Source organism: Saccostrea echinata, unplaced genomic scaffold (genome assembly GCF_033153115.1).
Source record: "Saccostrea echinata isolate AGI-Se365-2 ecotype Australia unplaced genomic scaffold, CSIRO_AGI_Sech_v1 ptg000016l, whole genome shotgun sequence".
In the NCBI taxonomy this organism is placed as follows: Eukaryota; Metazoa; Mollusca; class Bivalvia; order Ostreida; family Ostreidae; genus Saccostrea; species Saccostrea echinata.
Genome location: NW_026889765.1, coordinates 4,756,554 through 4,781,217, shown reverse-complemented (window position 1 = coordinate 4,781,217; position 24,664 = coordinate 4,756,554). Strand labels below are relative to the sequence as shown.

General features: G+C 32.8%; 1 protein-coding gene across 5 annotated transcripts in view; it reads right to left on the bottom strand.

The window, feature by feature from the left end:
• Positions 1-24,331, bottom strand: part of LOC133188363 (rho GTPase-activating protein 15-like) — a 43,650-nt gene extending 19,319 nt beyond the window's left edge. Inside the window, exons 1-4 of one of the 5 annotated variants that reach the window (XM_061323751.1) lie at positions 23,586-24,331; positions 9,225-9,452; positions 4,583-4,714; positions 3,147-3,227 (exon numbers count right to left, since the gene is read on the bottom strand). In XM_061323751.1, coding sequence (XP_061179735.1) covers positions 3,147-3,227; positions 4,583-4,714; positions 9,225-9,452; positions 23,586-24,239 — 1,095 coding nt within the window. In that variant the 5' untranslated portion in view covers positions 24,240-24,331. The remainder of the gene's footprint in view (positions 1-3,146; positions 3,228-4,582; positions 4,715-9,224; positions 9,453-23,585) is intronic. The other 4 variants (XM_061323748.1, XM_061323749.1, XM_061323752.1 and 1 more) reach the window with 4 other exon arrangements.
• Between the last annotated feature and the right edge of the window lie 333 nt (positions 24,332-24,664).

The following is a 24,664-nucleotide window of genomic DNA, read 5'->3' as shown; positions in this document are numbered from 1 at the left end:
TTAGTCATTTTCCCCCAAGATTTAAGAACGTTACAGTTACATATGTAATATGTAATAACTGAACTAGTTATTCATATTCTTCTATACAGAAAAAGGTAGTAACAAACACCAGAAACTCAATTTATAAAAATCATTTTTCCAAAATTCCCTAGAGGATTGCTAATTTTCCCAATTTTTACACACTCTGCCCAATGTGAGAGTCCTGTATATTTTCCCCCAGACGCTACCTCAGCTTTGATCAACAAACAGAGAGGGTATAATTCAACATTTATTTGATGAAACTAAGTTTTTCTTCACTATAAAATTACTTTTAGTACAATTTGTTATTTTATATCAATTTTTTGTGCTTTCGGTCAATTATTTTACATCTGTCTACTTAAATATAAAGCTGAAAAATTTTATAAGTACTTTATCATCATTACTATTTTGAACGCCTTAAATTAATACCTTCACTTAATTCTACACCAAAACGTTTCTTGGGACATTGGTCTGGTTTGTTAGAAATATGGGACATTTGGCAATACAAGAGGCATAGAAATTTTATTATGAAAATACAAATATGTGGGGGGGGGGGGGGGGGGGGGGGGGGGAACTGAAAATTTAGATTTAATTAAATAAAGAATTCGATCCTCATTACTTTTCACAATTTGTACACATTAGTAAATCCCATGATGCAAATGATAAAGAAATGTTTTGGAAATGTCTTTTTCAATTATGTACAAGAAATAAGGCGTTGACAAACATATATAATTAAGACGCCATGCATCCTCCATAAAAAATAAAACTTTTGAAAGTTTAGATGATTTACAAAGAGATTTCACTAAAAATTTGTTTGTAAAGACTTGTAATCGATTGATCCTCACAGTTTTACAAAAGGGCATACTTGTATGACCAAGACCAAAATGTATGTTAATTTCCTAGACATTTGACTTACTTAGAACAAATACTGAATGATCTGATATCTTTTCAATATTTTAATAAACAATGAAAAATAAGTCCTATAACATGAACAATTTAGCATATCCTAGTATGGAAAAAGAATAAAAATGAAAGTTTGAGAGTTAAATACTCTGGTAGTGGATTTCTTCTATATAATAATTATACATATACAGAGTAAAGTAATTAAAGTGTTTGCCTGGTAATACATAAATTATAATTTAAAGATTCATATCTGAAAAATAATTTTGATGCTTATCTAGCTATACTGACAATGTGTGGATAAGTGGAATGTTGAAGTAAATACTAAATGCTGATCATGAGAATCACTATTATTTATTATATAAATGTTTTGAGATACCTAAATTGTCTAAATTGATTATGTTTTGTAGTTTTGCAAAACAGAAGAAGAGCTACAGAAGCACACTCTAGATAATTAAGCAAGGAGACAATGTTGGAATCTAAAGAACCTGGATACAAGATACATTTGCACACTCAAATTTAAAAAAGCCTGCAGTCTCAACTAGAGTCCCTAGGACTGTAGCTAAATTTACAATTTACCAAGGATCTCAAGCTAGCAAACATTATTTCAATTTTTTTTAAATTAATATTTCTAAAAGCATATGATGGGCTTAGTTACAAACAATTGTCATACTATACATGTTCTGTTATTCTAATATGAATAATCTGACAAATAAACAGAAGAGCACGTATCCTTTGCAACAATAAAATACATTGTATATATTTATAACAGAAACTTCCTGGTTATAATACTCTGAATATGTCACTGAATCTTGAAATAGTCTGAACCTGTGATGAATGTTTTTCACTTATATAACAAATAATTTTAATTATATATAAATAGAATACAAGTTCCTTCCTTTCTGACCTTGACCTTTGAATAATGTTCTCTGCTACCTCTTATTTATAGAAATCAAAGTTTTGCAAACCACACAAAATGTGTGACATTTTTATTTTGTGACCATGAGATTTTGCTTTACAAATAAGTGTAGCACATCATTTTCATGAGGTCTTTGGTTGGTAAATGCAAAGGACAAGGTATGGTAACGGCCAAATAGGCCCCTTATTTGATGTAAAAATCAGTTTCAGTTAAAATTGTGATAGTTCGTAGTTAAGAACTCAAAACAATGCTTGTTTTAAAACAAGCTCTAATTTTGATTCAAAACTTACACAGAGGCCACAAGAGGGTGCAGAAGTAGGACATTTTCCCGAATTTCCTCAATTCTGTTGGAAATTTGTCAAATTTGAGATACTTTTCACTTCGGGAAACATAGAGCACAAGCTTGCCTATCTGAGATTTTTATACATAAGGTGCATCTGATACTAGTGAATGAAATATATAAATTTGGTAGATAGGCAAGCTTGTGCTCTATGTTTTCTGAAACAAAATGTGGTGTAAAATCGATGGAAATTCGCGTAAAAATGAGAAAATTCGGAAATTGACATATTTTCTGACCTTCCTGTGACCTCTGGGTATCCCATAATTTAGAACCAATACTCATTTGAAGACATTGGTGGCAACAGGTTTATATTGATAAACTGTGGCATCATTCTAAAAGACACCCCAAACCAGGGGCCAAAAGGGTGTCTTAGCCTATCTTGTCCTTTATGAATGTTCAATACAAATCTACACAGGAGTCTATAATTGTTTGGGATGCAAAAATAAGATGATGGTTAAGTCTTAACATACAAATGTTAAAGTGAAGAGCCAATCTTCCAATTCACTTATAAGCCCAACATAGTTGGGTCCGTCCAGGCTTTGTGAAACAGGTGTGAACAATGAAATTATGGACAGAAAAAAAATCAAGTTGTCTTTTCTGGTTTAGGGTCATGAGAATTTTCTTTGTATTTATACATTATTTCTTTTTAAAAAGTATGACACTTTATTTCAACAAATTTCAATCACTTCATGCAAAAATACTTTCAGATAAGGTCAATTGAAATAGGTCCATTGGTTTTCGAGAAAAAGTAGGAAATGTGATACATTTTCCCACAACACTCTGAGCATGCATATCAATTGATGTATGAAAGATATCAAAACATTGCAAGACTGATGCAGGTGAGCTAAATCCTAACATAACTAGATGCAGTAACTGAGATCCCATGACTAAGACTACAATCAATGGTCAATTGGTCATCATGATTATGGTGGAATACATGCAGTACTTATATATAGACCATGCACACACCTTCGGGAGTTCCCAGGCAGACTCATCACCGTCAATTTTGAAGTAATACCGCTGACCGTCTTCGTTGACTTTTGAGGCCCACTATGACACATGCATAAAGTAGAGAAGATGTGATTATGAACAGAGATATTAAGGGGGTGCAACAAAAACACAAAATCTCTACACTACATCTACTATTATAATCAGCTGAAAACTGAAAGTTTAACTTTTCATTTAAAATAACTCTCTTCCACAATTAAAGATTTGAAATCCCTTTTAGCAGTTATCTCTGAAAATTTGTATTTTTATTTTTACTCCATAAAGCATTAAACTTATGCTTTTCTTCTTACTCTCTAAACTGAATAATTTTATTTGACTTTAACTACTGAATTAATCACTGAAGTAAAATTTCTTCCATGTCGCGATCTTTTTTCCTAATGGAATCTAAATATCTAAAAACTTTTATTTATATATGTCCCATAATTTAGGATCAAAAGGAAAATAAAGTCTCTGATGAAGCTGTAGCTCTACTGGTGTGTTCTGTAAAAGTGGACAAGAAGAGTTACACTTGGACTGAAACACCAAAATAAAAAAATAATGATAAACAGAATAAAGTGTCTTGATAAAGTCTACATGACTGTGCACAAAGTTTTATCGAAATCAAAACCAAAATTGTAGGAGATGTATTGTTTTGAAGAATTTTACATTAATATATAAATTTCCATTTTCAGTAACTAGGGCAACACAGTTCAACCATTGATGATCTACACCTTACCAATGCATATATATGTACTAAGCTCTTCTAGTCTTTGAACAGTAATAATAAAATAAAAATGCTGCAATATTTCCATAATTCTAGTGATTGATGCATGAAATAGCAATTATAAGACCACTACAAATGTGCATATAAGCATATAAACAAAGCCAAGACACTCAAAGTAATGCATAAAAAAGCACTAAAAAAACGGCTTTGATACATAGAAGGAAGCAATGAACTTAACCACAATTTTAAAAAAAAGTGTATCAGGGAAATTGGAGGGGGTCAATAATATAAAACATCAACTATTGATATATTACTGAAATAGAATCATCCATACTTCATTTTTACAAGCATATACACTGTACTTCATTGAGGATGTAAAATTATATATTTTGATTAATAAGTGGTTGTTTGCTATTAATATGCATTATTTAGCATTCAAGTCAAAGTATGATTATTTTTTAATATCAAAATTTTTTTTGTTTTATTTTAATGAAATATTACTATGTGTCTTGAATCCTTCTGAAAACATAAGATACAACTTATACACTTATTTTCATGTATTAGGCCAATTAATTCTAATTATTCAGAACCACAAACTATTAAACCTACAATTAGAGAAACTACACCCTATTATATTTATTATCACTACTGACTACTACTAGAACAGGCAACTAATAATAGAACTCTCAATAACCTTCTCATTTGTGGCAGAGTTAACGAATATTTTCCCCGCAGCACTGTCTTCCACTCGCCATCCACTAGGCACGGTATCATTGTTTACGAGGATTTCAGGTAGACTGACCTTCCTACTGTTCAAGGCTTCAACCTAAAATTGCAAAGTTTGTACTGATTAACAGTTCCAACTGATGAACTAGAAGCATGTCTTTAACACATCAATGTCATTCTGAGGGTTATACTGTATTTATTACATGTATTGCAAAATTGAGAGTTGTCAGGTTAAGGTCATAAGTAATGTCAAGGTAACAAAATTTTGGTATGGTTAAAATGCTCCAGGCAAAATGAAGCATTTTGCATGATGTAATATATAGCCATACATTTGGAAATGTATTTAGATCAGAAGCAAAAAGCAAGGGCCCTCGTCCCTATAGCTGCAATATTTGAAAAGAATGGCAAAAATATTGCTAAAGAGCAGCTTTGGAAATAAAATTTTATAAAGGTAAAAATGCTCCTGACAAGATGATCTGCATATAAAGTCTTTAAATAGTCAATATAATAACAACATTTCAAAAAACATTGATCAACAATTTCAAAATAGTATTACATTGATCGGCATCAAATTAAGACATCCGAAGTAGCGAGATGAATAATGATTTAGATCAGAAGCAGTAAGTCCTAGGTTGAACATCAATTATTTACCATTTTTACCTTATATGACTGAAATTTACCTCACGTGGAGCCTTCAAAACAATGTGTGCACTATTTATAGAAAGTCTTTCCAAAATGTCTAAAATACTGACCAATTAAATTTGATTGAATTATTTTATAATTTTTTCTTCAGAAATACGAGCAAGTTAAAAATGTGTTGACAAACATTAAACCTCTCAAACACCTGGTACATTTTAAACTCTGTCAAATATAAAATTTCTTAATTCTGTGGTTCAAATGTTATTTGGATGCTATATAAGGTTAAAGTTTATGATAGAAATACAGACAGAGAGACGGTCAGACAGGACAAAAACAATATGCCCCCCGATCTTCAATCTCAGGGCCTAAAAATCATCTAATTAACCCTGAAGTTAATAGTGTAACATAAGTATATAGATAGGAGATACATTTTCAAGATCTATAAACATAAAATATTTAATACCGGTATGTATATTCTACATTGTACATGCAGTTTGCATAATTTTATCAACGATAATGTAAATAATTATGAATTTATTATTGTCAAAGATGTACATGTTGTAAAGATCATATAACATGAGACCGTATGTAACAACCAAATCTTAATACAATCATTTAATTTCATGAAATGTATACAATGCCAATCCTTGGTCAAGAAGAAAATAGGATCCTTATTTTAAGTCTTCAGTATCACCAATCATCATGACCTGCAGGTCAAATTGTGAGGACATATCACGTATTCTTGAGTGGACTGTTAATCATGATTTTGTACATGTATTTCAAAGCTTAGCCTAGAAGTATTTTTTCTGCAAGTGGTGATTCTTGCAAAATTACACAATTAATAAATTCCTCATGTTATGTTTTGGAAATATATATTACAAGTATTAATCAGTAACTTGATCCAAAGAGCCATATCACGTCAAGTTGACAGGCGCGGATCATCACATCAAAGGAGATGGGAAGTTTGATCTAATGATCCGTGCCTGTCAACAAGATGTACATGATTTGGTTCTTCGGATCAAGTTACTGTTATAATGATAAATTTATTATATACCCCTCTATAATTCGCAAAATATGATAAAAGAAAACTTTTGGGATCAATTATACAACTTTTATCCATAAAACAAAACATTTTTTTAAGGAACTATTTGATATGCAAGAAAAAATGTCATTTTTACTGTGTACTACGTCATCAGTTTCAGAGAGGGGTGCCCCTAATATGGATTCAGAAAAACCAAAGTGTGGTGTTCTGGAAAGTTGGATCACATGGTCACAAGATTGCATGAAATCAACAGTAAAACTGAGTGAAACACAGTTGGGTATATAAAAATCTACAGTATCGCAACCAATAATATTCTGAGATTTCTTTATGAAATTATCTCTGAACATTGCTAATAAATTAGTGCTCAGATTCCTAACCTTGTTACATTCACTATAACAATAATTTAAAATGTAAATCACAGGTTTCAAATATTTTTTTTTAAATAAAAGAGATAATCTTATTCATATATGAATATTTAGCATAGTATTTAAATGTACACGTATATAAGTAAGCATACTGTTTACAGGGTTATATTCGCCCTTTCACACTTGCAAACAATTTTGTCTCATTCTAAATTCGACAAGTCACAGTTTTTTAAAAAGAAATTATACTGCGCTCTTTGAATTTGCCCCATTTTAAATTCGCCCGAGAGTACGGCGAAAGGGGCAAAAATGAAATGGGGGTGAAAATTTCCCTGTATACAATATAGTTACTTTTAAAATATTGAAATACCACATGTAACTGAATTTTAATGCTACAGTAATAATAAAACACAGTGAAATCAATAACACTTCATGGATTGGCTCAACATTCTTATATACTGAGAAGAATTCATTATTCATACTTGTCAATCATTTAAAACACCTGATATATACTCACTCAAAATATGTTAACAGTAGATTTAATGTATTCATAGAAAACAGCTCTCCAGAAATAAAATTGATTTCACGTACAATACAAAATAATATGACAAACTTCACATCTTACCCTTCTATGAACATAATGCTCTTGGACAAAGCTATATGGATTCACATAATCTGAGATTTCCTACATTAAGATAGTAAAATCAAAACATTGCTAAATGGGCTTAACAATGTGTGATTACATTTCAACAATAAAATAAAACATTATTGTATATTTTTTTTTCAATTTTTTCTAGTTTCCCATATCAGAGATGTCTCTAAAATTATCTTGCTCAAACCCTTGAAGCTGGTATAATAAGACCACATTGAATTGTCTATTAAAATTCATTTAATTCAAAGTGAACTCAACAGATTTTAAATTTTAATCTTTTGAATGAGATGACTTGGCTGCTTTCAAATGGGTAGTGGAAAACCTATCCTTAACTTAGATATCTAGCTCTCTTGAATGATCATTTAACTACCTGCTAGTTGCCAATTTTTTTATACAAATATCCTTAAAAAACAAGAAAAAGTTCAGAACAAGTTTGGTGAAGTCAAGCAAAAAAGTATACAATCATATAAATAAGCATTTTAATTCCCTAAAATGGACTCCGAAAAACAACTCCAGGTTGTATAACAATTGATGCAAAGTAATACATTACTAAGGTGACTATCATTAATTATTAATTGGCACTTAACATATTTTTGCTAGTACAACTAGCAGCCAGGCTAACATATTGTTCTAGCCCTACTTAGTTCTAAGAACCTTATTCACATAAGTTAGATGTATTTTTTCCGATTTTTGGGAAGAATTTTATAAGTTGGTATAATTTTTCGCCAGAATCGGTTGCTAATTTCACATATATATTCTATTTTGGGTACATCAATATTTGATATGTCCAACTTTTGGCAATAATAATCGTTCAGATTGTTAAGAAAATACTGTACTTAATTTCATCATATTGTCCAGAAAAATGACAATGTTTCAGGGACTAACTTATAATTAGTTATATATAAGAGTTTTGAACCAAGATTTAACTCCCCAAAGTCTGACTAATATAGGCAAGATAAGGTACCAGGTGTAATTATCTCTGCTATATCAAGTCATACAGCAGAATAATAATTAAGAAACAACGTGTTTTGCTGCAACTCAAATTTAGCAAACTTTTAAGATTTATGCATTTATCTGAATTCAGATCTTTAAGGCTATCACAGGTTTCTTGAGAAGGAGGGTGCAGAGGAGGGTCTAGGAGAGGTTCCCTAAGTCCCTCTCCTCTGAGCCAGAAAATTGCTAATAAATGGGCACCATCATTTTTGGGAGTTTGGGTGCAGTCTAGAGTCATTCTTTCAAATATTAAAAAAACAGAAATCTATAGCTGAATTACTTTCAAAAGATGGATATCTCGAATCCTTGGATATCTCGAAGTATTTTCTTGGTCCCCTGAAGTTCGAGATAACAAGGTTTGACTGTATTTGAATTGGTATATAATAACATGAATTGAGGACAGTCAAATAGCTAGGCATACAAAAGTGTAAATAAGCTGAACAGTTTTTCACACCGAATGAGGAAATTTGGACCAAGGATGACACTCTTCAAATTTAAGGAAGGGGAAATACACAAATCTTTACATATTATTCAATACACATTTTACATCCAAAACTGTGGACAACTGCTAAACAAGACATGGCAAAAGTTTTCATTCCCAGAAGAATGTATCACTGCATGGTCAATAACATTTGAAATCTGAGAAAATAAATATTAATGAGAATGAGCAAATTCTACGTGATGCAGCCAAAAGTTTGTAGGAATGGTAGCAGATAAAACTGACTTGCAATATTTACCGTCTAGTAATTCACATAACCTGCCATAATATACTTTAATTGGACTTTATTGAGGTGTAATTATGGTGGGAGTTATGTCAGTCTAAACTCTTCTATCATTCCAAAGCAAATTCTCTGTGACCATATGTACAAAATAGTAGTCATTTGTAATTTATTAAGGGTGTTAATGGGGCTGTTTTGCTCACCTGTTTTTGCCTGTCTGCGGGACGTGGAGGTTTATATGTTCTTTCATGTGTTTCCCTATTAACGTAGTAGATTCGCTTCGTGACAGGGTCCAGAAAACTATCCCATACCCCCAAAAGTGTCTTTAAGTAATTCCCCTCTGTTGAGGGGGGTGGTGAATCAGGGGTTTTGATTGTGTCCCCTGAATGGATCTCCGTAACGTTGGCATAAAGGTCCTCTTGGATTCTCTCCTAAAATCAAACATGGAAATACATTTATACATGTTTATGTGTGTGAGCATTACATTTATAATATACTGTAGATCATCATAATTTTCCTGAAACCTAATTTTCATGGGATAGTTATATGGCATATAAAATCTCTAGTATAATTATCTACAAAAATGAAATTTTCATGAGGAGATGGTCTCAGGTAAATACACGAAAATAAAGTTCTCGTGAATAAAAAGTGATTTGCAGTACAATAAAGCACCTTTGTAGTGACTTGTACATTGGAACAAAAGGACTTTAGTACTTATGGGCATATATCTCTTCAGCAAGTACATTGTACTTTTTTAACTATTAAAATGCATTACAATACATCCCAATGTAGGCATTTTACAAGAAATTGTAAACATCACACGTCTTTTCTGTTACACGTAAAACCATAAAGATATTTCCAAATCATGAAGCAAAACTGTTATGTTTACATCAGACTTTCATGGGAAGAAAACTCTAATAAATATATGTAATTATTCTAGCAGTACTCTGTTATAATGGCATAGTTTGTAAAGCAGTCAAAATATACATACTGTAAACTAAACCAACTTTCATTTGTGTGACAGAAATATCAGCGAGTTTTGGAAGTTTTTTTTTTTTCAATTGTGAATAGTTCTTGCTGTGAATAATTTTTTTAATTATGTACATAAATATAGGTCTTAATTTCCTCATCTCAACAATTCATACTTGTACATGTTGTAGTCGCATTTGGATTTCAAACTGACGAATTGCTAATCAGTATTGTTATTATATGAATACAATTAATTGTAAAACAGTTACTGAGTTTCCTGTTCTAATTTCTGGCTTTGTACAATCCAGTTTACAATACAGAACCATCATGACCTTTTTATGTCATGTTAGTGTAATAACTGATTCCACTTTTGATTTATTAAAAAATAAATCCAGTCCTCTACTTTACCAAAAATCATTTAATATCAGGTGCGGATCCAGGAATGGAAGTTAGGGGGGTAGGCAGGGGTCTGGCGGCTGCCTTGAGGCCCCCAGTGGGTCCAAAGCAAAGTCCTGGTGGGGGCCCAAGAGGCGAAGCCCCCAGAAGCTCGTGGATTCTAGAGATTTTGTAGGGTAAAAATGAGGTCTACCAAGTAGACATTTTTTACATTTTCTCAACGAAACTATTATTTACGCTAACATTGACAATTTTAGGGGTGCACCCCCCTTAAATCTGCCACTTAATATGTATACAGTCAGTCTTGTATTTACACAGTCTACTCAGCATCTGTAAAGACAATGTCTTGTGGCTAATAAATATGTACACCTAGCAGCTAGGCTAACTATAATAGGGACCATAAGTTTGTGAATCAAACTTAAGGTGGTGCAGGTTAAAAATTACTAAGGAGTATAATGTACTATCTGAAACAGTAGATTAGACCAGAAAACCCATACTCAATGGTTAAATGAACACAGCATAAAATACAGTTGAACTTCAGTATCTGGAACACCGATATCCCAAATACCACTTATTCTTTAAGTATTTTACCCTCGATATTTCGAATCCTTGGATATCTCTAAGTTTTTTTTCAGTCTCATCAAGATTGAGATATCGAGATTTGACTGTAGTTCTTAAATCTCAACAAATTGCATCTAGGCTGAAATCTGATCCTCAAGCTATACAGTTGTATCTCCGAATATCTGATGGTCTGAATTAGAAAAGACAGTTTGGGAGTACTGCACTTAAACAGGTGCAGGGATCTGAGATCTTGAACATGTGAATGATGAACATGACGAAAGAGCCTTAGACTCTTGCAAAATTTCAAAATTACACATGTGTATACTGTTTTAAACTGCAAACCCCTTCTTCCATCTAGGTGTGAAACTGTTCACACTTTACAGTGGTATCGATTCACTGCGGTATTTTTTCTCCGTTTGATACACGGTACAAAATCTCCATTTTCGGTTCAGTTCATTTTTTGGTCGGGTTTGTTATTCAGCCAGGTTTGGTATAAGTAAAAACACGCTACTCGGCGTAATTTAATTTTAAAAACCTAAATTTTTGAGGACTGGTAGTTTGTAAAACAATCTTTAACAGTCAAATCATTCTAATTAATTTCTTTAGTCAATTTGCACGTAGATTCAGTGACAGGATTTAATGAAACAAAACATAAAACAACGTTAAACTTGTTTCTTTCTATCAAAATGTATCGTATCGAAAATAACTGTATCAAGACAAAATTATACGATACGTATCATATCGTGAAGGAGGCGTATCATTTCACCCCCTATTAATCCTATCTTTTTCTTAGACATATCCCTAAAAATAGTAGTGTGGTCCCTTTTTACATCCTTGGTTTACCGGTTAAATATTAGCATACGGTATTTAGTTTGTTTTCATTGTGTATAACGAAGTATTTCTAATTAAACATTCATTTGTGTATTTATAATGAATAATCAAACATATCAAAAAATACAAGCCTATTTTTAACACCTATCGCACTAAAAAATGCCGGAACATTTTCCCCCAATCAGACTACAGTTTCTCTATTACATGGAAATGGGCGGAGACATTTATATTAGATACTATAAAAAGAATATCTTGGTATGATATTTTTTTTCAAAGACGAATAATATGTTCAAGATTCACAATCAACTACATATAGAATTTTCTATTAACAAAACTTTGGCAATAAAAGCTATAACAAGATTAACCAAACAAGTTCATGCTGATCGATATAAAACTGAGTACGTTTCAACTGAGAACTAGCACGATTACTGGGGGCATTTACCCGTAACGATACAAATCCACGTGGCTTGTTATGATTCTAAACAGGTCATAAAGAGGTTAATCGCATGTAAATGAAGTCAGCGAAGAGATTCAAAATCTCAATACTTTTAATTAAAAAACATAGAGCACAAGGTTGTTCAACAAAGATATTTTCACTCAACCTTTACACATATAATATGCACATTATATTTCAAACTCGACTCTGAACAAACCTGTGCTCGGTGTTTACGAAAGCTTTGAAGTGTGTACCTGTCACTGATTTCTTTTGATATTCATGAAAATCAAAGGACCTTACCTTCAACGCACAGCTTCGTATGCTGCCTATATCTATTGTTTGACATTTTTAGATGATGATTCAAATAATAAAGACATTAGTTAATAATAAAATTTAATTTTTAAAAATGTTAATAAATGTTCGAAATTTGACGAGTAACCGGGGACCACAGATAAGCTTTATTGAGACTTGTTCTTATCTGGAAAAAAAACCCAGAAGTTTAAGTCTATCACAAACTACTGTACCTTACACACTTGTTCTAAAATTATGAAAATATAGAGACCACTTATCATAACAACCATTTGTAATATGTTAAGATAGTCAAAGTACCAAGGAAGTTTTTTTTCTTGCTTATCAAGAAGTGAAACCCATCCAGTTTTCCCAAGGTTACAATACACTGTTGATTCCTTATTTAAGCGAGTACACGATATCATAAAATAATGTGAAGACATCAAATCCTAAGATTAACATGAATTTGTGAGTGGCCATGGACCATTAGCCAAGACTTTTTACATGTATTTCAGCCATTTTAATTAAATAGAGCAAACTACTTGTACTGATTTTATGCTCAATAGAATTATGAAAATTGAAATTTAATTTTATAAACATGATAAATATAGGATAGTATGATAAAATATTGACCTTCTTATATCATTACCATAATACAACTTGAGAGTACTTAAAATTATAAACACAAAAAGTCGGTGTTTTTGGCCCATATTTTTTTTAAAAGCAACCTATTAGATCCATTTTGGGAAGAATGTTTCATTGAAATCTAAAAAAAAAATTGGGTAAATGTAGTTATTTTTTTTCTTGGGGGGAAGGACATTTCCTACGAGGGAAACTGTCCCCATTTGGCTGTGAATTTGGGTCAGGAAAAACAATGAGAGTGTGCATCAATCAATACACACAACATTTAGCAGGATGAATAACTCCCCAGCAGAAGTAGATCACATTTATAAAGGCTCTTAAGCAGAGCAAAGGTCTCCCATCTGCTGAATAGGACACAGTCATATGCCTGTATAATGTTGGTGTAACTCCCATACAAAACCCAGTAAAACATACAGCACTTACCAAACCATGATATTATCTTAACTTTAAATTGTCTTATCAAAAAAATAAGGAAACACCTTCCTTCTACTGATATAAGTATCTTGTCCTTAAAAGTTTTGCACATCTTTTTTTCCATGCATTGAATTGTAATGTGACTTCCTTTTTTGTAGATAATGAACCATCTTAACATTTCTGTAGGAAAAATGAAAGAATTTATCCATGCATGTGGCTTAAGCCAAGATCCAATTGATGCAAAAACTCTCTTATCTATATAATTTAGTTATACACATGTAAATGATGTCCTGTAAAAGGTATTATTATCTATATTAAATTATTCAAACAGGGAATGACAAAGCTCAAAGAAAAGACTGCATTTTGAAATATTCTGACCAAAAAAAACTCTCTTTGACTGACATATAAAGATAAACAAGCAAAATGTACCACTTGGTACATCCAGTTACAGTACCTGACCATAGGGCTCCTCTACAACGTCTGAAGTCCGAGGACTGTAATCCGTGACTAAATTATAATACAGCGACATATCTCACACACACCGATAATAATCCATAAAGAAACAACACTCACAAATCAGGATTTAAATTTCAATAATGTCACAATAACATGGACGATATACTCCCAAATCAACAAGACCCACGCGTAAATCCAAAATGTTTTCAGGAAATAGCAAGCAGATAATATTGGGGATGTGTACGTATATATACATCTAGTTTCCTCTCTGTCACTCATACTAATAATAGTGGAGCTATCAAGCTTACATCCTGTTGCTTTTATCCCCAAGCCTGGGGAGGACCTCTTATGTTTAAACAACTACAACTTAATATTACATCTGTATGTACATCCATAGACTCGGTTTGTCCATTACACAATTAAAATCTAAAATGCACCACTTCCAAAAAATTTACATTTTCTACTGCATAGACTATATATATCGACATGACTGAACAAATTTGTGAATTAAATTCGTACAATGCGCAGTTAAGGAACTGATTTCCTTATATCAACTCAAATATGTGTATGTTTGCAAATAATAGTGCTGAAATACAACTCATCTTTGACACACGATGGATTAATAATATAATTTACCAAACATTTTCTTTTTGAAATAACTAAAGATTGCACACATTGCATATATATAATACAAATTTGTTTAAGTATTGAGTCACATGTAGAAATCTACCCAACATAAACAGGGTTCCTGGAGACAATATTTAACAATTTTAACATCATCACATGTTAATCACAGGAAGACGATCACATGGCAACATTAATTAGTATACTGATTAATTATTGCAAGTCAATTTTGCATGTATTATACATGTTTTAATTCTATATGCTAGTAAAATGCTAAATGCAATAAAATGCTATAATGCAATATCCTTAAAAATTACTTAATCCTGCAAATAGCATGCACTTACAATTTGACCAAAATAAAGGTAACCCAATAAACCAAAGCTAAGTAATATTAATTTTGTTCAATGCCAAAATATAGCATTCCGATGTCCTTGAAGCATTGTGATGTAATCTGTATTGTATTGGTTTTTGCCATGACAGCATAGTTTCAACTGCAGAGATATGCCTAAATTTGTTGAAAAAAGCTCGTTTTGGTGATCAAATGTAAAACTATGTTGCAGGATAAAATAAATACAATAATAATTGGTTTGAAATATAAGGGATATCTGGGCTTGGGTTGAAAACATAAATGAGGATTCGGAGGCCTCTATCACACTTTCTTTTCCAAATATTCCTTATATATTTCACAACAGTAACCAAGTATTTTATATCTACCCAGTCTATATTTATTTATTAGATGATTCTAAAATCTATGAAGATTTCATTTTTGATAGTCTTTAGTCATTATAAGATTTAATTATATGCATGTTTACATCACTTGGATATATGTTATTTTTCCGCACTGGTTTTACATGTTTAAGAGTGTGATATATAAGTGATCAATGTACATATTATATGCTGTATGATTCAGTCTGTGCATACTTAATCAGGAAGTACAGATATATAATACTGCTCGTCTGTCCCTCTCAACACAGCTGCTAGTAACATGTACACAAAGGGAGATAACTCAAATCAATTTCACTAAACAGTGGAATGTCATTATAAAATCTAATGTGTACAGTTTAACTTCACATGTGCTTTATTCAAAAAACAGGAGATTTCATTAATTCCTCACATTTTTCAACAAGATTATAATGCTGCTATTGAATAGTCCGACACTGAAACCCCAAGGATATCATTTTGATTTTTATATCATTTGATATCATTTAGTCTGAGAACTTAATACAGTGGTTTTAGACATGTGGTATGCAGAAGTTTCTGAATAATTTCTGCATCATAAGAATATAAAAACAGTTAACAAAGAAGCACAATTTTTAAAATGCCTAATGCTTACAGAAAACATGCAAACCTCTTTATCTTGAACCTGATGGGACTGAGAAAAAACTTTCAAGATGTGATATCGACTGATGATTTGAGATATCAAGATTAAAATACTGTAAACACACTTTTTTCCATGGGGTCATAATTTTGCGGAATCACAATATCTGTTCAATCCATGCCAGTATAAAGTTACGCTTGGCCCAATTTGTAAATTAATCCCAAGGCATAAAAAAGTATGTAAAGAAAAAGTAGCTGGGACATTCATCTCACTTCAACAAATCCATGGTTTTTAAGATAATAAAGTTCAAGTGTATTACCAAGAGGCATTAGACTGGTAAAGTAGTTCACATATTGCCTCCCTCCATCCTTGTTGGCAGTTACTAGATTCTCTCAATGGATTAATTTTTAATAATGAATCTGCTTTTAATGTATATGAAGTCATTAAGTTTTTGCAAGAGATAGTAGTATATTTAAGGTAAAAATCTTATATTATTAACTAAAATGTTTAACTGTCTAAAAGACCTGACAAACACTCGGAATCATGCTCCTTTTAAAAATAAATAAATTAATGTTAATCGTATTATTTTGTACTCTCATTTTCTAAATCTTTGAAAGATTGCCATGGTTTGATATGCACTAATAGCAAGCACAGCGAGCTCAATGGACTGACATGTAAGAACAGAAGAAATTTGGAATGAAGTCTGTAAAATTGTCAGGCAAATTTCCTGTGCAATCTTCCCAGAATTCCTTCGCTACCAGGATTCCATGCGATAATGGCAAATATACAGTCCCGCATTTTTTATCATGTATTAGGATTAAGTTCTTGCAGAGAGCTTAAGGACATACGCAACGTACCTTACCTACTGGTAGTTTTTCAAGATATTCTTAATTTAAGATTATAGTGCCATCAGATGTTCGTCGACAAAAAATCAGAATGCATTACCAGGGGTTTTGAAAAGATATCAATTGATGGAAATTCTTGAATAATTCAAAGAAAAATACACAAAAATTACTAAACACATATTCTAGATGTTTTGTATATCCAAACTTGTTTTAGAAGAAGTGTACAACACCATATATAGACATACAAATGTAGCACACAATTCCTTTAAGTATTGGAACTCTTCAACTCCAGGGAAAAAGACAATAAAGTTCAAACTACGTTGCGTATGTCCTTAAACAAAACAAAAAAGTCTACTTTACAATGCCTTTTGTACAAAATTGTGAAAGGCCTTTTTAGACTCAGTTACAGAGAAACAACTTACATATGACGTCATGTGACATCACAGTCTAGACCGTCTCATGCGGTTTGAAGTTCGAGGAGGTGGATCAAAGTTTTAAGTATAAGCTATGTAATGTTTTTATGCCCCCGTATCGAAGATTCGGGGGTATATAGCTTTTGCCCTGTCTGTCCATCTGTCTGTCTGTCTAGCTGTCTGTTTGTCCACTAAAACTTTAACACTGCCCAAAACTTTTGATTGGTTGAAGCTATGGCTTTCATATTTCACACATGTATTCCTTGTGACAAGACCTTTCTTTGGGTACCACCATATTTGACCTTTTGACCTTGGAGTTTGACCCAGTTTTGCAAAATTTTTCCCAACTTTAATCTTGGCCATAACTTTTGAACAATTGGTGCTAGGGCTTTCATACTTCACATATATAATCCACGTGACAAGACCTTCCTTTGGATACCAACAACTTTGACCCTTTGACTTTGACCTCAGAATTTGACCTACTTTTCGAAAACTTTAACCTTGGACACAATTTTTGAAAAGTTGTTGCTAAGGCTTTCCTTGTGACAAGACCTTCCTTTGGATACCAACAATTGTAATCCATTGACTTTGAACTTGGCATTTGACCTACTTTTGAAACACTTTAACCTTGGTCATAACTTTTGAACGATTGGTGCTTCAGCTTTCATATTTCACCATATATTTCTTGTGAGAAGGCCTTTCCTTACACATGTGAAATATGAAAGCCTTTCCTTACGCACATTAATTTTAACCATTTGACCTTGACCTTGATGTTTGAATTACTTTTGAAAAACTTCAACCTTTTCCTTATCTATTCAATGGTTTCTACTAGGGCTTTCATATTTCACAGGTATATTCCTTGAGACAAGACCTTACTTTGGGTACCAACATTTTTGATTTGCATTTGAGTAAGTTTGACCTTTGCTATAAGTTACCATACGGGGGCATCAGTGTTTCACAAACACATCTTGTTTTTCATGATGTGCAACTGCGCTCGCCCCAATGGTGGCACTGTAAAACATTTTTATGCCCCCGGATCGAAAGATCCCAAGGGTATATTGTTTTTGTCCTGTCTGTCTGTTTGTTTGTTTATCTGTTTGTCTGAATGTCTGTTGTCAACTTTAACCTTGCCCATAACTTTTGATTGGTTGAAGCTATGACTTTCATATTTCACATGTGTATTCCTTGTGACAAGACCTTTCTTTGGGTACTAGGGCTGTCACGAGTACCCGAAATAACAGAGAACCTCGGTCCAAGTTGTTCGGTTTGGTTCCGGTTCCATTTTTCCGGATTTCGGTTCGGGTCTGGTTTATATATTAGAGTCTGTTCAATCAAAAAATGGGGTCGAAATCAAAGGAATGATGACGATAACAGTGATAAATAAACATCACAATTGAAATCTACTTCATTCCATGACAGAACACTTGTCACGGAAGTATTAGATAATTATCAAAACGAGTAGGAATGATCAGGTTGTGGCTAATAGTAGGCCAAGTCACCGATGTCTAGACGTTCGCATGGTTATGACTTGGTTTCAATTTAAATTTAATATAACAAATAAAGATTTTTCAAGTTAAAGGTTTAAAATAAATGTAAATAACCGACCCGAAAAACCCGAAACCGAACCGAAAATTTACAGAACCGACCCGACCTGAAAAATTTTGGAACCGCAACAGCCCTATTGGGTACCATCATATTTGACCTTTTGACCTTGACCTTGGAGTTTGACCAATTTTTGCAAAATTTTACGAGACTTTAACCTTGGCCATAACTTCTGAACAGTTGGTGCTTGAGGTTTCAAACTTCACATGTGTATTCCTTTTGACAGGACCTTCCTCTGGATATCAATCTCTTTGACCTTTTGACCTTGACCTAGGAGTTTGAAAAACTTTAATAACCTTGGCCATAACTTTTGAATGATTGACGCTAGGGCTTTCAAACTTCAAATATGTAATCCTTGTGACATCACCTTCCTTTGGATACTAACCATTTTGAACCTTTGACTTTGACATAGGAGATTGACCTACTTTTGGAAAACTTTAACCTTGGCCATAACTTTTGAATGGTTGGTGCTAGGGCTTTCATACTTAACATATGTAATCCTTGTGACAAGACCTTCCTTTGGATACCAACCAACCACTTTGACCTTGACATAGGAGTTTCACCTACTTTCGAAAAACTTTAAACTTGATCTTAACTTTTATATGGTTAGTGCTAGGGCTTTCATACTTCACATATGTAATCCTTGTGACAAGACCTTCTTTTGGATACCAACCACTTTGACCTTGACATAGGAGTTTGACCTACTTTCGAAAAACTTTAACCTTGATCTTAACTTTTGAATGGTTGGTGCTAGGGCTTTCATACTTCACATATGTAATCCTTGTGACAAGACCTTCCTTTGGATACAAACAACTTTGACCTTGACCTTGACATTTTACTTACTTTTAAAAAACTTTAACCTTCGCCATAACTTTTGAACAGTTGCAGCTAGAGCTTTCAAATTTCACAGGTATATTCCTCGAGACAAGACCTTTCTTTGGGTACCAACATTTTTTTTATCTTTTATGCTAGATTTTGACTTGCATTTGAGAAACTTTAACCTTTGCCATAAGCTGCCATTAACAGGGGAATCAGTGTTTCACAAACACATCTTCTTTATATAAGAAATGCTCCAGATCACTTCCACATAAATCCACTAGCCATGTTTTAATTCAATGAAACCCTAAGTTTTACATTTCTTGATTAGATTTTAAAATCTTATAGCATGCAAAGGATTAAGGCTACAGTTTCTATATTTAATATCCTAAATTTTTTTACAGGTTATGTTTTGCTTTGGTACAATTCACATACATGTAGTAGTCTGTAGATGAATTTCATTTTACTTCCCACTAAACTACTTGAGTAAGATTTGTACTACTGATAATGCTTCAATACAAGTGTAACTGAAAATGTTACTGAAATCTGAGATGTTGAAGGGGGCCAACATTTTATTCAGCATCTTCCCTAGCCAAGGGTTTCTGATCTGCTACTCTCCTCACAAAACCTTGGCCTATGGTGCTATCAAAAGTCCAGATTTTTTTCTTGACAAGTTGTGATATTTGGAGTTTATTAATATTGTTCAACCAATTAGTGATGGCTTTTGTATTAATGACAATATCTCATTTGGGATATATCTTGATTCTTTAGTCTCGGGAATGACAAAAAGTAAACAATGATCCGTAAGATAATATGCCATTTTATAAATAGCTATGATCATTTGCAGGTCTTAAATTGCAAATAAAAATTGCTTGATACCTGCTTGTTAATTATACTTTAAACACTTTAACTTATAAATATGCTTTTTATTTCTGTCAATGACGTATGCAGTAAGATTTGAGATCATGTGATATAAACGATCCCGACTTGTGATATCAACATACGCCAAGGGATTTTAGGCGAGTTGAAGATCAGAAATCCTCGCCTAGCAAAGATGTTTTCAACTGAATCAGTATATATCATTCCTTTGACCCAAAAGCATAGAACAAAATCAAAAGGGTGATTTTTTCACTTCAAATGTGAACAAGCTGTCAATGGCTTCATAAAAGTTGAAATTGGGCAAAAATTTAAGACTTACAATGCTCTTTTTGAATTTTGTGTAATATATGCTGCCATATCTGGGAGATAAAACTTAAAAAGAGAACTGAATAATACAATTTTACAACAACAACAAAAATATATTTGGGTCAGTGCGTAAAGGTATAGGGTCAGTTGGGTAACCATACAAAAAATTTTTTTTTCTTGGGCCTTAGCATAGTCAATGGTGCATATACATGATAAAGTAATTAAGGGTCAGCTGGAACTTAACCATAAACAAATGCTTTCTTCTTAGACCTTATTAATTTAGTAAATGAACACCATAACAATTTAGTCAATGAACACAGGCTTGTAACTGCTTCATGTAATGACGTATTTAAGGGCTACAGAAGGATATGCATGCATGTATTACTTGAATGTATTTATTAATAAATTAAATTTATAAATAAAACTAAATACTGTAGGAATGAAATACATAAAATTAGCATACACGATGCCACCACACTCATAAATGAAACATTTGATTTTTAAGACAGATGAATAAATATATAATAAATTTTCTTAACTTTAAGCTCATTGTTTTAAAATTAACAAATTTAATGAACAGTGTGCTGATGATAATTAGAACTCATTAATATTCTAAGTCCTGTAGAATGAAAGTCTGGGAGTTATACCTTAGAATGCTGCAATGAAAGAATATTAAAATATCTAACCTTTTACTTGAACTCCTTTACCTGATAATATATAATCATTTCTTTTCAAAGAAGGAATGGTACCATGATTTAACAGGAAATTGACAATTTTAAGGGGTACATCCCACCCACCCACCCACCCCTTTAAATCCGCCATTTGGCTAAACTATTGATGCTGTACAGTAGAGTTATGAAAAGACAATATATCTAATCAACACCAGGAAATAGTCTGAAGACCACAAATTTTAATGGGGCCTTGAGGCATAATTTAATACTTAAATATATATGTCTTCAAGTATAGATCATCGAGTGCATTTAGCAAAATTTGTGTCAAACTCTTCAGCCTCTCGTGGATATGTAAATTTCCTGCTGAGACCGAGGATCATTTTTGGAACAAAATTAAGAGGAAATATTGCACTGACTAACAGTGGTTTTGGTCACTGTTACTCATGAAAGTAAAACATTTTTATCCTTGTTCTACCAATACACTTTTAGTCACACGCATGGCACAGTTGTTAGAGTGTTTGCTCTAGAGTCACAGAGTAGGGTGCTGATCCTTACGTTGCAGATTCAAATCCCACTGACGGACCTGGTGACCGGTCCTTCGGATGAGACCGTATAAAACAAGGTCCTAATCACAGTAGTTGCTGGTACAAAAAAGATCCTTCACTGCTCAATGGCCCTGAGTGCAGAGTATATGTCTAAAATTTGCAGCCCTCCACCAGCAAGTGGTTGTGTTTCAATAAGAGTGAAAAATTCTCAAAAGGGACGTTAAACAAACAAACCAACCAATGCACTTTCCAAAGAAATTTAAAATACTGTTAAAATGTCCAACACATAGTGAGACCGACAAGTTAGCATTAAGACCAATGTTAATGTACATTTGTTATACATATATTACCAATGAATCGACATTAACATTGGTCTTTAATACTCCTAAATTACAATAATTTGTAGCCCTGGATGCATGATTTTATCGATATACCAGGTATATCATGATTTTCTATTGCACAATACATGTTGTGATACGGAGACTAAAATACCGTTATTTTGTATGCAATTATAAATTCCTGAAATAGTCATCATATATATTATTAATTATTATACACAGAATGGCAGTGTTCATGTTTTGCGATGGGAAACCCAAACAAAAGGCCCATGGGCCACATCACTCACCTGAGCACTTTGCTTAGAGAAAAGCAGAAATCAGTTGAGTATTGAAAAGTTTAACATATGTGGTCCCATCATACCCCAGGAGGGGTGGGGGAGAGGGTCATGATTTGAATAAGGCCAAATAAAAGAATGTGTGTGTTTCCATGCAGTAACATGTGATGCCAAAGAAAATTACGGTAGGAAGGTAGGTGATAACTTTTTCTTTAAACTTAACTTTTTATTTTGAAAGCATCAGTTAATTATTCAATATGCTGGGTTTTTTTTCTTTTCATATATACAAACACATATATGAATAAACATACACAACAAAACAAGTGTACTCTTTAAAACTGTTAGACATGTTTTTACAGTATCTGAAACATGCATTTTATTGACTACACTATGAAAAAATTGTACTTTTTAACAAAAGTACAGTTCAAAATACAGATTTGGAATAAAAGGTGGTAGGTCGGTGGATAAAAATTATGGTAGGTCAGCTTACCGAAACATTTTTTTTAAAGCCTAATTAACTTCACTTCCTTGTTTATACATATCACAGCAGACAACAACTTGTCAGCTGTCCAAATCATGCTTTAAAGTGAAAGTTAAAATGTTTTGAATGCTGATCCTGATCAGAATCAACATGATCAAGACGTCCAACTCTTAAATTTTATGGACTTTTTTTGTAAAAAAGAGAAATTAAAAAATTGAGGAGGGATAACAATCTGGCATTCAAGGATGAAAATCTAGCTTTTTTTTTTTTAAATATGGCCTTAATTGACTAGTAACGCACAGAAATCTTGCCCTGAAACTCAACCTGCATATATACAAATATCATTAAGTAGAAAAATTCTTCTGCTGTAAGAGGACTTCACAAAACTATTATACGCCTTTTTCATGCATTTTAAAAAAGAATAAAATTTCATTTTGGAATAATAATACATAACTCACCTGTGTCCCATCTCTTCTCTCTGAATTCAGACCAGCATTAAGTCTGTACTCATCTAAATTCACATAATCTCCTTCATCTGAAAAACTTCTTCTATATCCTTTGTTTTCAGCAATCTTAGTGTTTAGATTTATAGACCCTGTGGTCTGAGTCCCGAATGTGGAAAAGGTGGTTGATTGTTTTCGCTCGAATGTTACCTCACTGCCTAATTCCTCCATCTTGCTATTTAATCCCACCACTCCATTTTCTGTTTTGCCGACATTTTTTTCCGGAGTCACTTGTGCACTTGAGAGGTCAGAGGAATCTTCATCTAGTGTGCTATTTCCTGATCTGATTTCTTCATCCCTCTCAAGTCCTGAATCATCCGTTTTTGTTGTGGCGTCCACATTACTTCCGCTGTTGTCAACAACACGTACATAATTAGCAGGAACGTAGAACGAGAGATCGTCCAAATTACCCATGTCTCTAATAACCTCCCACCAATCACCCTCTTTTTGGATTAGATGATATTTTTCCCCTTCTTTCATATGAACTATATGACCATCATCATCTTGATAAGAATAATCATACAAGGCCACAAGTTTAGTAACAGGCATCATTGAATATGGATCATATTCCTCTTCATCTGAGCCTGTGTTTCCCAAATCAAAACTCATTGTGATTAGCTTTTATAATTAGCTTCTTTTTAAAGTTTCAATTTTAAAAAAATGGGTTAACAGGAACAGGAAAATTTGTCTGTTTGTTGTTTCATGAGTTTTCAGGCATAAAGGGCAGTTCTAGGTTCTGTCTTACGATTTCAAAACAAGTTATTATCTGACTTCAATTGATCAAATAGGTTGTGGTTTTCTTGCAGCATTCAATTTCCATTAATAAAAACTCAAAATGTTTAGAGTTCTTTTGGCCTTATCTTGCTTTGCTTTTATTCTAAATTATCAAGACTTTGTACTATGAATATGAAATCTAAAATGAAAGTTTTGGACTTTTTTCCCTGAACAAGCCCTTTGCTGTAATCGGGCACCAGCAGATGTTTACCATGGATAACGAACTCCCTTGTTTAATCATTAACACGCTTCACTTTCCG